Source organism: Gambusia affinis, linkage group LG13 (genome assembly GCF_019740435.1).
Source record: "Gambusia affinis linkage group LG13, SWU_Gaff_1.0, whole genome shotgun sequence".
Classification (NCBI taxonomy): domain Eukaryota; kingdom Metazoa; phylum Chordata; class Actinopteri; order Cyprinodontiformes; family Poeciliidae; genus Gambusia; species Gambusia affinis.
In genome coordinates this window covers 7,032,987-7,049,427 of record NC_057880.1, presented here as the reverse complement: position 1 = coordinate 7,049,427, position 16,441 = coordinate 7,032,987, and the positions used below count along the sequence as shown (strand labels likewise).

The window sequence follows — 16,441 nt, the reverse complement described above, 5'->3', positions numbered from 1 at the left end:
AACTGCTGTATTAACATGGGTTCATAGGTCACTCAGAGAAGCAGAAGGAATAATTCATAAAGCAAAACACAAAGCAGGATTACAGTCTATAAATTCACTCATGAGTGAAGAAAATAAATCTTGGAGTTTTTGGTAAATTCATGACCAAAAACTCATTATTAAAGCACTCTATCTGTAGAGATTTATTTCTGCTACTTACAGTTAGATGAATCCAATTAATAACAAATGTATGTAAAGGGTTTTATCAAGGCAGATTAAATTAAAAAATTTGCAGTCAAATGAACCCAATAATACAGACAGAATAAAACTCAGTTACGTACATTGTAAATATCTTTTTACAATTTACATAACTTACAAAGTACAAATATTCTTTCAACAACAAAAGGTTTTATATCTCTCAAAGTCTAACCAGTTGTATCGAGAGAACATTTTTCAGCATTCTTTCAAAGACGAACGTAATCTAGTGCTACTCTATCCTGACAGTTCCTTAACGCAGCAGCCACCTATCAGTTTCCAGCTCAGGCCGTTCTCTCTGCTGATTGGCTGAGACAGGGAGGAAGTGGTTTGTCAGAACAGCAAAGATGTCCGCGCTCATTTGAAAACCTGTCGTAGCCAAATTCACATTTTGAGCAACACAACCGACTCGTTTTTATGTTAGCACGGTTGAAAACGTTGTGGCCAAGCCAACTATATAGTAAGAAAAGACGAGGACATCGCGACAAGGGCCTGCTTATTCCTTATTAGCTGGTAAGTGGGTAAACTCCTCCCAGTAAACTCACAGCTAACGTGCTAATCTAGCTTTGATGCCATCGAACCTCTATCATGTTTTAGCGTTAGCATGCTATTGTTAGCTTTATTTTTTACTCAAAGAAGTTAATTGACAGGCAGTGAGCTTTGCTTTGGAGTATTTCTCGTTAAATCTCAGTATGTTGTGTGGTTTTGTGGTGGGGTTTGAAGCGAGACCGTATTAGTATTAAACGTTAAAAGGGTTGAGCAAAAAGCACTGTCATAATAAATAAAAGAGAATAAAGAGATCCTCCCATATTTTTCCTGCTGGTGTCTAATTTAGCGGATTAATTGAATTATTCAGAGAATCAGAATATAAAAATGTAGAAACTGCTCACAAGATGACAACCCTTTCATGAACTTCGCATGATCTTTATTTTTGTATGTTAATAGATGCTGCTTATAGATGGTAATTTATGTGATCAGAAGAGATAGTTTGCGTTGTTGTGATTAAAGCTAAATGTCATCGCACAGCATTACAAGTTCTCGTTTTGAATAACATTTACTTCACTATTTCATTCTCATAGTTGATATTTATGTGGTTTTTACTTGAATAAAGCTCACTGGAAAAGAAACTAACATTACGACTATTATGAATAAAATGTATTGTAGAGCTGCACAATATGTTAAATTATAATGTCTCAGGTGGTACGTATTAAAACTCTGCTGTCCAATAACATATTTGATCAATTGGATATTCCTTACTGTCTATTATGCCAACTTTGTACAAAAATTTCACTAACTACGATGGTAAAGTTTAATGAGAGTGGTGAGTTAGTCACATAGAAACATGAACAAGAATTTAGCACAGTTATGGGTAAATTGCAGTTGACATGTTCTGCAATATTCAATAATAATTTCACAATCACATTATCTTGCAGCGGTAGTCTACAGGTGCTGGAGCAACAATAAATATGAGATTGTGTTCTTTATAAAAAAAACATCTTGATCTCAAAACCTTCCTCAGATAAGGTCAGGTCAAGTAATTGTGAAAAATAAGCTAAAAAAAGTTTGCCCCCACAAACTGTTTCTCCCCAGAAATAATGCTGAAATCTGGAACTCATGTCGGAAGTCGTGTATGAAGAGACAGCCACGATGATTGCCGCAGGGGATTTGCAGTCGTTCGTCCCATTTGGCCGCGAGCACTGCAGGAACCATCCGAACGCTTTCAACCTGCAGCTTAGGGAGCTCCAGCCAGCCTCTGAGCTCTGGTCCTCCGACGGTGCTGCCGGGCTGGTGGGGTCCCTGCAGGAAGTTAGTCTGCAGGAAAGAGAGAGGGTGAGATGGCACGGCTTTTGCACGTAGCTTTTCTTTGAAAAATATATTTCTTCTTAAATATGTAGTGACTTTTTTCCCTGATCAGGAATCTTGGCAGCTCAGAAAAGGTTGCACAGGAGTCAAAGAGGATGAGGGTGAGTTTGAGGAAGAACTTTATACTGCGGGAAACATGGCTGTTTGGAGCCAGGGCAGTAGTACACAAGCCTCCAGTGTGTACAAGGCCTTCACTGTGGACAGCCCAGTGCAGCAGGTGGGTTATAGGAAAAGCAAGATTCCTGTTTTTGATCTTTTTCAGGAAAGTGTAAAAGTGTTTTAGCTTCACCACCATTTTCTGCAAAATTGTGATTCTAATTATGTTTTTAATTGTTTTTTTTCATCAAAACTGGTCTAAAGTATCTTTTTTTTTAACATAATAGAACATGGTGATTTCTCTGTACTTGGATCTGACTGTCTTCTACTTCATGCAGGCTTTATGGTGCAACTTTGCTGTTCCTCAGAACAACAATGATGGTACAGTAAAATTAAGCTTTTACTAAAAGGCTAACCTGTCACAATAAATCAATTAATTGCATGAAAAATTAAAAAGAACTTGATCATTTCCGTTTGCATGATTGTTTTTCTCATGTCTCTCTTTATTTATTGATCTTAGACAGGGTATACTTATTATGCCGTTAACGATTATCTCAAAGTGACAATATTATTCATCCATCCATCCATCCATCCATCCATCCATCCATCCATCCATCCATCCATCCATTTTCTGTTCACCCTTGTCCCTAGTGAGGTCAGGAGGGTTGCTGGTGTCTATCTCCAGCTAACGTTCAGGGCAACACAGAGACAGACAGAACAAACAACCATTCACACACACACTCACACCTAGGGAGAATTTAGCGAGACCAATTAACCTGACAGTCATGTTTTTGGACTGTGGGAGGAAGTCGGAGTGAACCCATGCATGCACAGGAGATAACGAACCTAGGACCTTCTTGCTGCAAGGCAACAGTGCTACCAACTGGGCCACTGTGCAGACCTACAATATTACTGTTTATTGCAATAATTTCTGGGACAATTTATTCTTCAGCAAAATGTGTTATCTTGACAGGCCTGGGCTAACCTTTCTGTGATTTTCCTTTACTTTTGTTCAAGGTCCATTTATGCTGAAATAATTTTATTATTTTCTTTTTCAGCTGAAGAAGTGGAGCAAATGGTGTGTATCGTCCAGAGTAGCTGCATTAACGTACACACTGTGACTGGTAAAGATTTCATCTCACCGCTACCTTTCCAGGTGAGGGAGAAACTAAGGAGACACAGCTTTGTGCGCTTCCTTGTGCTAGACTTCATATTGGACCACTAAATAAATTTAGAATCTGCAAGACTGTGCTAAAAAGTAATAATTGGGGAAAAAGATTTTTTTATCAGTTGAAATTAGCTAAGTGAATGTAAATGTAAAGTCCATTAATGTTTGCATGCCATCTATGTGAATGTCATATTGTGTTTTCTAGATTTTATTTTACATTATTTTTTCTATAAGCTTGTCAGTGAACGGTTTTGTTTCTGATCCGTCTCATATTGTCTGTTTTAGGTTTTGAATGTCTGGGCGACCAAGTTTGGACTTTTGCTGGAAAGGAAAAATGCAGCGAATGACACACAACCAAATCCTCCTGGGTGAGATGATAAAACCCATCAGCACTTGGAGATACAAGCTTGAGGCAGATGTTTAAACCTGAACTAGTGCTTCCTCATTAAATTCCTGTGTATTTTCTATACAGAGAACCTCTTCCAACAGTGTTCAGCATGCTGCATCCTTTAGATGAAATTGCACCAATTGTGTGCAAACCTTCAGGTATAGCACAGATTTGTCTGTTGGTCTCTTTCCACCTGTCTGAGTGTTTATTGACTATCCTGATATTAGGCTTCTTATGCCTTTGCAGGCCCGTTTGAAGGCTCCCGTGTGCAGTATGTGTCCGACTCCAACATGAAGATAGTGTTCACCTGCTGCCAGCCCTCTATAGTTGTATCATATGATACTGTACAAGGAACGCACACAGTGTGGGCCCTGCGGAAAGTCACACATGATGTGAGTGACCTCACAGTCAGGCTAAAAAAAAAAAAAAATCCTGAACAAAAACCTATGCTTTGTCTGACCCCTGACCTCTTTCTCAGGAGCGTTCCATGGTCCTGCGGTGTCCGACAGAACCAGCTGGGACACCGTTGGGTTTGATGGCTTCAGGTTTTCCAGCATCTTATTTACGCAACGCCTCTCATCTTGACTCACCTGGAGGAAGTGGAGGAAGTGGAGGGCTGGGTTCTGCAGCGGGAATAAGGTAATGGATAAAAAGAAAAATTCCTGCTTTCCTTTTTCCTTCGTTTTATTTTATTTTTAGGAAATTGGTACTTAATGCTCCAGTCTTGCAGAACTTATCTCCTGCTGGTTCTCTTCTAAAATCTGTTATATATTGTAGACGGGCCTGTCCAACCATTTCAAAACGTCAGACTATTTGTTGCTTAGACATTGGTTATAGCTGTTATTTGCTAAATGGCATTTTAGCTGTTAGTTAAATGGGATCTAAAACTTAATCAATGTTTCTGAACACAGATTAAAAACAAAAATTAGTTCTTTCACAATTAGAAGTTAAACACTTTGTGCTGCGTTTGGCTTCATAATTCACCATCAAACAGGGTTTTGGTAAGAAATGTAAGAATTTTCAAGGTTCCTTTAACATTTATTGAATTCAAGACTTAAGTAATATTTACATAATAACTCAAGTAAGAGAATAACTTGTCCTTTAGCTCATATTTAGGTTAGTTAAACATTTTCCCTATATCTTTGAACCCAGTTCTTTTTACACAAATAGCTTATCTATAGCTATTCATAAATAGCGTTTTAGTGAAAATGATAGTTGGCCAGTTTTTCAATGATATTTTAATTCAAGGGAGGGCTTCATGTTTGGTCAGGTAGGTTTATTACTGCTTGTCATAACGGGCTTTGTAGTTTTGCTTGGAGTGATAATACTGAAAGTCCTCATAAGGTTTGCTCAAAAATGTAAATAAAAATGTTAAGTAGTAGTTGTCCCATCCTGTCTTTTGTCTTCTTCCTTCAGTTCTGCGTTCAGCTCTCCTCTGCACTACAGCGCCCTGCACAGTCACCCGAGCAGGATCATGACCTCCTCACCGGGAGTACACTCTCGAGTTCCTTCTCCAAGCATATCCATCATGGCCGCCTTAAGGTGGGAGTAAGTGTAAACCACAGCTTTACCACTCCACTTTGGGACATGAAAAGGGTAAAATCTCTCTGCCCTCTCTCTCACTTCCTCCGTCCATCCTAGTCGCTCTCACACTCCAGGCATGGCTGCTCCGTCCTTTTCTGGCGCCTCTCGTTTCAACACGTCCTTCCACAGCCCGTCCCCCAGGGGGCACCACGGCTTGTTGCCGTCTCCTAACAGCACTGCTAACGAGAGCATGGTGATGCCGGAGCTGGAGCCGATCATACCGGACCTCTGCGTGGAGCAGCTGTGGAGTGAGCCGATCTCCGCTGGCTGTCAAAGGTAATAGAGCCGTGTTGGACACAGACCTGGGATTCATTTATAGCCGTTACACCTGTTAGATAGATTGCTAGATTAGTTCTGTCAAAATAAATTTATCTTTAACTTCCAGTTGAATGCTTTTTAAAAAATATTCTGTCATGTTAAGCCACTCTGGTTTGTCGTCTTAGAAACCGGGGTTGCTTTACTTCATGACAAAAAGATCCCACAAATGAAATAATAATAATATATTTTCTAATAAAATGGTTAATGTCTGTGTCTAATATTCTAATCATTTTATTCATCTTCATTTTTAATGTTTGAATAAAATTTTCTTTGGATCATGTAAGCAAAATGTTAAAACTTTTTCTGGGAATAGTGAATATGACACCGTTGTGCAATACACATAAAAACTATATTTATTGTACATTCTGTCATGCTGTTTCAGTTTTATATCCCTCAGTGTTTTACTAGTGCCGATTTCTTGTATTTTCTAGGGAGATGAGCAGCCAGGCATCTAAAGTATTTCTGACCTCTGACCTCTGTGAGAACCACTACCTCTGCTTCCTGGTGGAATCACATCAACACCTGAGGTAAGCAAATATGCACCACTGCTGCAATTTTTGGCTTTTTTGGCTCTTATGCAACAAAAACATTGCTGCTTCTCCAACTCGGAATGAATCCATTTCCTTTACAGCTGCTCCCTTGTTTTTTTCTGTACAATCCGACACCACAGTGGGTGCCACATCAAATTTAATTAGCAATCCTTAAAGTTGAAGTTTAAACCATTTATACTCTTCAGAGTTATTGATGCAGCTTGCAGATCTATTTACATCACTCTTGGGGAGTTTTTTTATTTAACTTTTATAAAAAAAATAAACCCATTGAGCTTTTCAAGGGAGTTTTGGCCAAGAGGCAGCAAAAAATACAACACAGAAAAATAAACAAAAGAAAATGTTGGAGTAGCAGGAAGTGAAAAGTACCTTTATGTAAAGAATTTAAAAAAAGTGTTCTGGTATCAAATAAGCTTTCTCTGTGTAGAACTATACTAGTGTAGTGTGGGCCAAATAGGTGGTTTACAAGATCAGCTGCTGCGACAACGCCAGATCATCATCCTCAAAAATAACAAAAGAAACAAAAAATAATAATAATAATGGGGACTTAAATGATTGCACAAATGTGCATTTCTTGAACATCTTTGCTGCAATGATTAATAATTTATCATCATGCCAGCAATATGTATTGTAATTCTTTTTTTTTTTAATGGTGCAAAAAATGTTTCAGGAGTGCAGAAAATGCTTTGATTAAATAAATCAGAAATTAAACTGAGGGTCTCTCTCTCTCTCTCAAAAAAAACCCAGCTGATGTAGCAGGATGCAGCCCCTAAAACTTTCTTGATCTTGATATGGAAGTAATCTATAACATTTTTTAGGTGGACTGACTATCATTTTCTGGGATCTGTGTTTGCAGTGAACCAAACGCACAAAAACAAACACTGTTATATTGTACATCACTGTTTTTGTCTGTATATTCGGCTTTGAGTCTATACTTACTACATTTCTAATTTGCCAACCCCTGTCGCATTTTTATTATTTAAGTTTGAATTTCAAGAGTTTCTCTATCAAGTAAAGATCTGATCATTTCTTATTTAAAGACCTACAACGAAGAAGGTACAATAACAATGTAGCTGACGGATGCTGTCTGAGTTCCAGCAAACAATTAGGTCAACATTAAAGAGCCATTAGAGCAAGGAGAATTGATTATCTCTACAAAGCAAATTTAATCTAGAATGTTTTTCTATGTTTTTCCTTCTTCCTTTTTCCCTTCCTTATCGGATTAAATGGTGAAATGTGCACTTACGGATGAGTAGCATCTGTGTTTTTGTTCCCACAGATGCGTGAAGTTTATAGAGAGCAACGATGCCACTCAGCTCATCTTCCCCTCCGTCACAACCATTCCTGCAAAAGATGCTGCCCCTCTGCAGGTATTTATGGCATTCCAGTACAACCAGTTCCAAAACGTTTTCCTATCAGAAAGGGAAGCAGTGTGTTCTAATTGCTAACTAAATTTACTTCCTTTTTAACGTAGCGATGGAAGTTAATTGGTTGTATGAAAAATCTTGAAATTATATTGATTTTATCATTTTGGTGTCTTATTAATTTCCATTTTTATTATGCGTTTGTAGATCCATTTTCTCTAGACTATGATCCATGTACATATTTCTTTGAATTTAGTATAAAATCAACCCATTTAATTTTATTACTATTTAAATATTTGTATACTGAAATCTTATTTAACCATTAATACATTTTCTCTGCTTTCTGTCCTAAAATGTGTCTAAAATATTCTGAACTTTGGATCACTGTGGAGGGAAGAAACACAAATAGCAAGTTTTTTGTTTTGCTTTTTTTTTTATTTGTATTTTTTTTTCAATCTTTTTGTAAAAGTCTCATTTGTTTGTTTTTTGCTCTCCAGAACATAGATGCCATGTTGGTTCTGGAGGCTTGTGGCAGTCTGGTTATTTACACAGGAATCACAAGGGTAAGGACAACATGGAGACCGGTTCATGACTGCATTAACGCTTAGCTGCCTCACATGCTGTTAGTGTTAGTATTTCAACACAGTGATGCAGTCCTGAATCGGCTTCCTTTGTGCTCCTGCAGGTCAGTAAGGTGCATCTCCCCAGCCCGCTGTCTCACTCCATCAGCCTGACCAATCACCGCCCTTATCTCAGCACGCCAGTAGAGACCGTCAGTACACCTGCTAATGCAGGCAGCAGGCACATCCACAGGCTTAATGAGGTAAAAGAATGTGGCGTTAATGCACTCCGCTCGACTCACTGGCGATGTATTTTTCAAACTTGAAGTAGGAAACAGTTGCTTTTATTCCACAAAGCTATCGGTTAAGTTGTCTTTTTAACTTGAATATTCATACTATATACAGAATATATAAATGGTCAAATATGGCAGAATTACACTAAGGTTTACTTTCACGGTTCATGGTTTACATTTATTGCAAATTTTCCTGTCCATGTTTGGATACCTTATTCTCCAGACTATAAGTCGCTACTTTTTTCACGTGCTTTGAACGCTGCAGCAGCAATGTATTTTCTGAGGCTGTTTAATTCAGATGCTGAAGAATTTGACGTTAGTGGTTTTAGGTTGATGAAGCTGGTAATCAATGAGTTTTTCTGGTAGGCTTCTGTTTTTATTTAATTTCTTTTTATGTTGTCCTGAAAAAGTATGTATTGTATGTACTTGTAGTTAGTGGTATGTATTTCATCAAATGTTAAAAAAAAAAAAAATCTAATGTGTAAGTATCTCATGTTACAATGTGGACACTTGCAGCTTAAAACTTACAGGTGCAGCACAATAGTTCGGAAATTACAGTATTTTAGCATTTCAGGCACATTTTTTATGTATGTATTTGAATTTCCTAACATGTTTAAACAGATCCTGGTCTTGTCATCTTACCTGATTTTTTTATTTATTAATTTTTTTAATTTAATAAAAAAAATTTATTCCTTGCTTAAGGATGCAATGCCCTCTCCAGTATCAGAGCTGAAGAGTCTAAACATTAGACAGCATGAAGCTTCTTTCTTTGAAGACTTCTCGTTTCAACAAGCCACGCCTTACATCCTCTCTTTGCGGGACCCTGTGTGCAACCGGGTCACTCTGGTAGGTGGATGCATTTATGTTTTTTCTTTTGAAACAGTGCAGACATTTTACCCCTCTGTTCATAGATGTCCAATACTAACACCATTTATTCATTTCCTCAGTAAAGGATTTAATATCAAATCATAATTAAATCCCTGTCAACTTTTTTTTACTGCGTGGAATAGAATTTATGTGAAAATAATTTTTAGCACATTGAAATGAAATGATAAAAAAAATATCTTAAGTTCATTAATTGTTTGGAATTTTCAATTTCATGGATTGTGTATATATATATGTATGTATATATATATATATATATATATATATATATATATATGTGTGTGTGTGTGTGTGTATGTATATACAGGGCCGGATTTAGGAGGATGGGGGCCCCTGGGCTGGAGTCAGGATGGGCTAGAGTCAAAATATATATATGTATTTTTGTATGTGTTTGTTTTGTTTTAGAGGATGAGCAGAAAATGACCGAACAGTAAGTTTTGACAACTTTAATAAGCCAGTTGTCACAAACTACAAACAACTCTGAACTCTTTTCTAGAAAGACTAAACCACATGTTGGGAATGAAACTAAAATATGATGCTTTCATCACAAAATAAAATCACTGAATAGTTATTGTTGCCTGGACTTCAACACAAACTATAAAACAGATTGAGTGCAAGAAAGTGCAATGCTCAAATATACTTTTACAAAGCAAAGCGAGTAAAACAATATTTATACAAATATCCCCAGCATTTACAAGTCCATATAAGTACAAGTGGAATATATCAAAACTCAAACTTTTTCTTTGGTTTTAAAGTTCTTGGTAAATAGTGGAGGAAATAAATGTCAAAAAAGTGCTTCTCTGGTAGTCAGACAGAACATGGATATAAACAGTTTAGGCATTTTGTTTGTCGCCTCTTTGGCGCGATGCTCTTTTTCTTTTCTCTTCCTTCTTTTCTGCGCTCCGCTGTCATATTTTCTGTTGTCCGCCATTGTAAAATAATATTCCCTTGACGCTCCTCCTCCCCAATGAGTAAGATGCGTCAAAAGTGGACCAATAACAAGCAAGCATTCAAGATGGATGTTTGCCAGAACAAATTGGAACATTTTTCATCAGTGCTGTCAAAATCATTGTAGTCATTGATTAAATTCTTACACTATCCATTCACAAAAATATAAAGCATCCTTAATGCCATATATATATATGTATATATATAAAACAAATTAAAAATCAGTTCCACAAATGATTTTAAGCAGGAAACTGCTTCTAAATTACAATCTCCATAGTAAAGAGAGGAATGGAGACTTTCCCCATGGTACCTTCAGCAGGAGCTTCAGTTCTGGTTCAACGCTGCAGAAGTTTCTGGCTGCAAGTAAACCTGTTGTTTCTGCTTCCCAAAAACAGTTATTTATTTATTTTTTTACCACGTGTATGTGCTCCCCTTCTAGACAATCATTTATTTCACAAATCAATTTATATTTCTATTTAGCTCAGGGTTTTTCTTGTGCTGAGGGATTCCATCTCCTGATGGAAACCAGTTGGCCTTTTCAGAGAGCATCTTTTTCATAATGTAACAGAAAAAGCAAAGGTAGAGATAATCAAATAGAGGATGGACAAATTCAATTTACCTGCTTTAGTTGGAGTTTACAGTTGTACAGATTGGAGGATTGCGCTTCTGAAATTGTCTTATTAAACACCTCATCTGTTTCCCCTACACCTGTGTGGAATTGGAGTTGAAGGTTGTAATGTGAATTTTTGTGCTATTTGTCTTTATTTCTAGGAGCTAAGCAGTGGTGTGATGCTGAGGATCTGTATCCCAGAGATAGCTACCTCTGAGCTGGGTAAAACACGCTAATTTAGCACAGGCAACAAAAACAAGGTGGTTGCTGTTGTTTAATTAAGCAATGTGTTAATAAATTATTTACTTTTATTCTTTTTACTCCCCCATTGCTGCACAGACAGAGACAGAAATGATTGAGTCAGAGCAGTTAAGCGCTTCAGAATTAGGTTTGCGGGCTGCTCTCTGCTTCACAGTGACGTAAAATCTTTTATACTGAGGATGCCATTACAAAGTAGAGGCACACACACACACACACACACACACACACACACACACACAGGCTGACTCTTCTTAATGGTTATAATTAATCCGCCACGTCAATGTTTTCTGCAGCTTGGGGACAAAAAAAAAAAAAGAATCACGTGGACATCTCCAACCTAACTTGTTCTCATAATGTTTCTTTGATTATTAAAAAAAAAATAAAATAAAGACATCAGAAATATTTCAATGGGAATGATTAAGTTTTCCTCACTCACCTCCATTATATTGAAATGTGCTGGCTTTCATCAAGTGCCACCTAATGTATGATGACAGTGAGTAGGAGTTGTATTTTCATGACATGCTCCAATAAGGAGAAATATTCTTTTTGTAGCTAATAAAGCCACATTAATTAGAACACTTTAGAAAAAAAATATTTTAAGTTAACAAAACGCCTTTAATGTTTTGATTTAATTAATTTTCTTTTGTTTTGTGGTGGGTATCCAGTTAAGTTCAAACTGGAGGAGAAAAAAAATCTCTTAATTTATACTGGACATAGAGGTACACTAATTCAGTGTTGTACACAACCTGCTAGCTCAGAGCCCGCTCACTAGTGGGGTTGTTTATCATTCTGTTTCTAACATTACTTGTATGCACAGTTAAACACCTAATTATAGTTTTTGATGTTAGTTATTGCATAAAACAATTATTCTTTGCACCTCAACACCTTTGAGAATTATCTACTTTTAGGTGACCTGTTTGGTAGAGTTGGAAATAAAGCATGAGAATGAACGTCTTCTCTCCGATCATTTATCTGTTAGATTTTTCTATTGCATGTCTATTTGATGTACTGGGATTTTTTTCTCTCTCAATAGTAGCTAGTGCTTAATTGCTATTCTGTTTTGGAGTTTTTGACCAGTTGCTTTCTAAAATAAAAAGCGTCTTTGTCATAATTGACAGCTGGGGATTGAGGACCAAGATGAAATCTGCTGCTGTGTAATAAGAGGCTCTGTCACTCTGACCTTTCTGCTTTGCTTTATTGATGTCTGTTTCTTTTCTCTGCTTTTGAAAATGACCTGCAAAGAAAGAGCAATCGGATTTTTTTGTTTTTGTCATATTTTTCGTATGTTATTTGATAATTTTGTATGGTATAATACGATTGATATGGCACAATTGGTTACAACCTTTACAAGACATTTACATGAATAATTTTGCTTTTATCCTGAGGGAGTCCATAAATCGGGGAAATTGACAGTTTTACTTGGTAATACGGCTTCGACCAAAAAGTATTAATCCCTGCCATATCTTAATGTCTAAGCAATAAGGTAATGTAGCCATAATGCATTTTCTGACCAGTTAAACTGGGGATCAGCTTTGTCATCTTCTACAATCTACATCTTATCTGTGCTGTGGGAGCTCTGGTTTTTTACTGTAAGCCAAAATCGTCATTTATTTCTGTTTTTAGATAGAATTAATTCCCACTGTGTCAGCTGTGTTTGAAGATAACTTTATCTCCCTTTTTCTTCTTGCCTGTTTCTCATTCCTGCACCCTTTCCTATTATTTAGTAATCGATCGAATGGATGAGGCGTTCTTCTAATGAAATGGCATTTACCCACTTCCTTTTCGACCTTTCTGACTTCGGACGACCAATTAAGATAGCCTAGTGATGCTGATTAGGAATCTGATTGGTCAGACACAGCAACATTAATTAATGTGCTACTGGTTTTGGTTGTTTTTGTTTGTTTTTTTTTCCCCCTTTTCTCATCTGGCATTTGTTAAAACGCATCAGCCAGGTATTGTCATGATAAAATGGATATCACACAAGGAAAGAGTTCTTACTTAAACAAATGAAGCTAGGATTATCATTATAATTTTTTATGTTCAAAGTAATGATCTGAGGAAGATAAACACAATCAATTTCATTGTTTTTGTTGTAAAATATCTTATAGAAAAGCTGTAGTTTTGATAAATCCAGTCACCTGGTTGGTCTCTTGCATGACTTGGCCTGAATTTTTGTGGAGTTTAGCTTGCAGTTCAATTGAAACGCTAGAAAATCTGTTTTTTTCATTTTGCTTTGTTGCAGTGAGGAAGTGCCTTCAAGCGATTCGGTTCATCCTGCCCAAAGAAGTTGCCATGAAGGTTTGATAAAGTGGGGATGTTGAAACCCAGATTTAATCTAGTTAAGCGTGCACAGCTAAATAAATCTGAAATAATATTCACATTAAACTTTTTGTTTATTATTTCCTATTTTTTTTATAATTATTTATGATTTTTAGTGATGTGATTTATTTTTAGTAGGGAGAAACTACCACTACTTTGGTAAATAGTGATGTGAACATATTTAATTTAGTTACATCTACATTAAAACTTGCCGCAGTGATTACAGATGACTTATTTCTCTGCAGAACAAAAATACTACTTCTGTTCAACGTCATATCAAACCTTTCAAAGTACAAATATTGGTACGATAATTAGGTCATGAGAGAAATTGGATATTTCTCATAAAATATGCAGGTCTTGGTGAAGTGGTACAACATCTACAACGCCCCCGGCGGCCCCAGCGCTCATGCAGAGTGGAGCCAGTTCGTCACCTGTTTTATGACACTGATGGGCTACAACACGGAGCGCCTGGCCTGGACTCGACACGTGAGTCAGCTGTTTTTGATTCTTCTCTTCCAATTTTCAGTGAGATTTAGCACATCTTCAAAAAACACTGATGATTACACTTTCATAATCATATCTGACTGTCGAGAGAGTTTTCAGCCGACTAAAAAAGTTTTTTTTTTTTTTTATCAAACAGAAATATTCCTTCAGTTGATCATTTTCTTGTTTTCTTTCTACAGCTGCAATTTGAAGTCCCGCTCTCTCCAGTTATTGCTGCCAAGAAGGCTCGTCCTTCTGACGGAGGCTCTGATGAGGTATGCAAGATGCATAATGTGAACAACAATAACAAATATATGCATCCAGTTCTTAAACTTTGCTTACAGAGAGAATTAGTGCAGTTTATCTGAAGTAGCAGAGAATATAATTGGTCCTCTGCTCTACATTCACACATAATTTTGCTTGCGTGTGAATAAAGACCCTCAGAGTGGACGTTCGCTCTGTCCTTCTCTAAGCTTGACCTGCACTTTAATTATATATTAAGGAAAGTTGAAACAAATTGCTCCTCTGCGAGTTGGCTTCAAGGGTTTTCTTAAAATGCGTCTCATTAAAGGGAATTTCTTAGCTAATCTGTGTTTGTGTGTTTTTCTCATTAAAGCAAACGCATCTGGAAAATGTCAATCAGCTGCAGGCTCAATGTGCTGCTTTATTTTTGACCTGAGGAAAGATGTGTCAGATTTTACTTAAGCTACTGTGTGGTTAATTTTAGTTGAGGATAACCCCTGCTGTAACCTGCACATAATGATATACAGTGCCTCCAGAAAGTATTCACACCGCTTCACCCTTTCAACAGACTTCGGTTACTTGGTTTGAAGCCATTTTGAAAATTGTTGTCCTGGAAAAACAAAACCAACAGTAACAGGAAAGTGAGAACATGTTTTCATTCCACTTTCTACTGCTTTTTTTTTGTTTGTTTTTTTTTAAATGAGGGGCATTTCAGAGCAGAAACCAAGCAGTGGTTTCTGCTTCGTTTCTGAGGTCTACACAAAATTAGACAAAAATGAGCAGATTTGCAATTTCCTACTTCTTGTAGGAAAGTACAAGGAGACTTGTAAATTTTGACATCTCTGTCTTAAAAAGCACTGAGGTCTCTATTGCTTAGAAATTAAACCTGGATCTTAAAGCCTAACTAAGCTGAATCCCAGTACAAAAATCAAAACAAGCATTTCTGTAAAATATTTACTTGAGACTTTCATTTTATTTATTATTTTTTTGTTTGAACCAAAGTAATTGAGACAAATATACAATTTTTTGTTTGTTTTGCTGATGATGGAGCCAAACAAGTCAGAAATGTCAGTGATTTTGGATTTCTGACCAGAAGGCCCTCAGTTTGGGTGTGATGTAGGAATCCACGTTTCCTTCCAACATGGATGGTCATACACATTTTGAGCAAAGACTTAAAATGTTGCAAAAAAGAAGAAGAAAGTTTTGTACCTCTGGTAAGCCCCAGACACACCGGTGAATGGGTAAGATTGCTACGTCAGAACTTATTCGGCTAATGTGTTTCCATCTACCCCTTTAGTGCATCCGCTCCTTTTCAGAAAAGCCAAAAACCACTTCAAAAAAACTTTTCTGTGAAATTGAGGAAGTTATTTAGAATTTTTCTGTTTCCAGCAACCTTTTCTAATGAGATGCTTCAAAGTGTGCTTAAAGAAACGTTGACTGAAATGTGGCCAGTGGCAGCTCAGAGTCAACTTTAATTTCTCTGAAAAGACCTGAGATGGTATCTGTTAACGTTGTCCATTGAACTTCACTGAAACATGTTCAAGTTGAGTGAAAACAGCTTTCCTTTGCATCATTTTGGTCTGATTGGTACAGATGTTATTCATTTATTTAAGAAAGTTGTGCTCTGATTGTTTTGGAACGTGTCAGTAGTTGAAAAAGTGTGTTTGAGTGTATTTAAGACTTTTTATAACAGAAGGTACATCTAACCCATACAGACATAGTTTGTTAGTGAAACTATGTAGTTTACTAAGAGGTGCTGCTGGTTAAAACATGTGGTTCATTGGAATTATTCCTTGATTATGCTCTAAATCTGACTTTAGTACTTTTTTTATACCTCTCTAGAATTGAAAGAACTCATTAAGTGTCGTTCTAATTTTTAGCATTTGAATTTAGTTGTGGTTATGGTGGCAATAATCCAAACTTTAGACTGGTATTGATCTGTAATCCTGGTTTTATAGGACTGGGACTACCTGTTGGCTTCTCATTATCATCGTCAGATAAACTCTCAGCCTGTCTGTGGGTCAGTGGACCCCAACAATGTTCCCGTCGCAGAAAAAGAGGACCCGTTTTCTGTATGTATCCCAGTCTGCTTTATTCCATAAACTCCATATATCCCATTGAACCCATGCTTTTTAGATTTTACTACACATAAAGATCAATAAAAGTAAAAGATTCTTCTGCCTCTTCACAGATGTAGTGCTTGTTATTCTCCACATCCATTTCTGCCCCCTCTCTTTGTATACATCATGTGTGTCTGACTTGAAGTGCTTTATAAG

The 16,441-nt window shown here is 36.9% G+C and overlaps 1 protein-coding gene across 7 annotated transcripts in view; it reads left to right on the top strand.

Moving 5' to 3' along the window:
* Positions 1 to 514: 514 nt before the first annotated feature.
* The window catches only part of anapc1 (anaphase promoting complex subunit 1), a 56,399-nt gene continuing 40,472 nt past the window's right edge, over positions 515 to 16,441 (top strand). For 5 of the 7 annotated variants that reach the window (XM_044136388.1, XM_044136390.1, XM_044136389.1 and 2 more), the window contains exons 1-21: positions 515 to 747; positions 1,825 to 2,064; positions 2,150 to 2,314; positions 2,532 to 2,574; positions 3,252 to 3,349; positions 3,647 to 3,729; positions 3,834 to 3,907; positions 3,996 to 4,141; positions 4,228 to 4,388; positions 5,166 to 5,297; positions 5,391 to 5,609; positions 6,083 to 6,178; positions 7,479 to 7,569; positions 8,061 to 8,126; positions 8,249 to 8,386; positions 9,119 to 9,262; positions 11,021 to 11,081; positions 13,363 to 13,418; positions 13,794 to 13,925; positions 14,123 to 14,197; positions 16,124 to 16,237. In XM_044136388.1, coding sequence (XP_043992323.1) covers positions 1,849 to 2,064; positions 2,150 to 2,314; positions 2,532 to 2,574; positions 3,252 to 3,349; positions 3,647 to 3,729; positions 3,834 to 3,907; positions 3,996 to 4,141; positions 4,228 to 4,388; positions 5,166 to 5,297; positions 5,391 to 5,609; positions 6,083 to 6,178; positions 7,479 to 7,569; positions 8,061 to 8,126; positions 8,249 to 8,386; positions 9,119 to 9,262; positions 11,021 to 11,081; positions 13,363 to 13,418; positions 13,794 to 13,925; positions 14,123 to 14,197; positions 16,124 to 16,237 — 2,310 coding nt within the window. In that variant the 5' untranslated portion in view covers positions 515 to 747; positions 1,825 to 1,848. The remainder of the gene's footprint in view (positions 748 to 1,824; positions 2,065 to 2,149; positions 2,315 to 2,531; positions 2,575 to 3,251; positions 3,350 to 3,646; positions 3,730 to 3,833; positions 3,908 to 3,995; positions 4,142 to 4,227; positions 4,389 to 5,165; positions 5,298 to 5,390; positions 5,610 to 6,082; positions 6,179 to 7,478; positions 7,570 to 8,060; positions 8,127 to 8,248; positions 8,387 to 9,118; positions 9,263 to 11,020; positions 11,082 to 13,362; positions 13,419 to 13,793; positions 13,926 to 14,122; positions 14,198 to 16,123; positions 16,238 to 16,441) is intronic. The other 2 variants (XM_044136393.1, XM_044136391.1) reach the window with 1 other exon arrangement.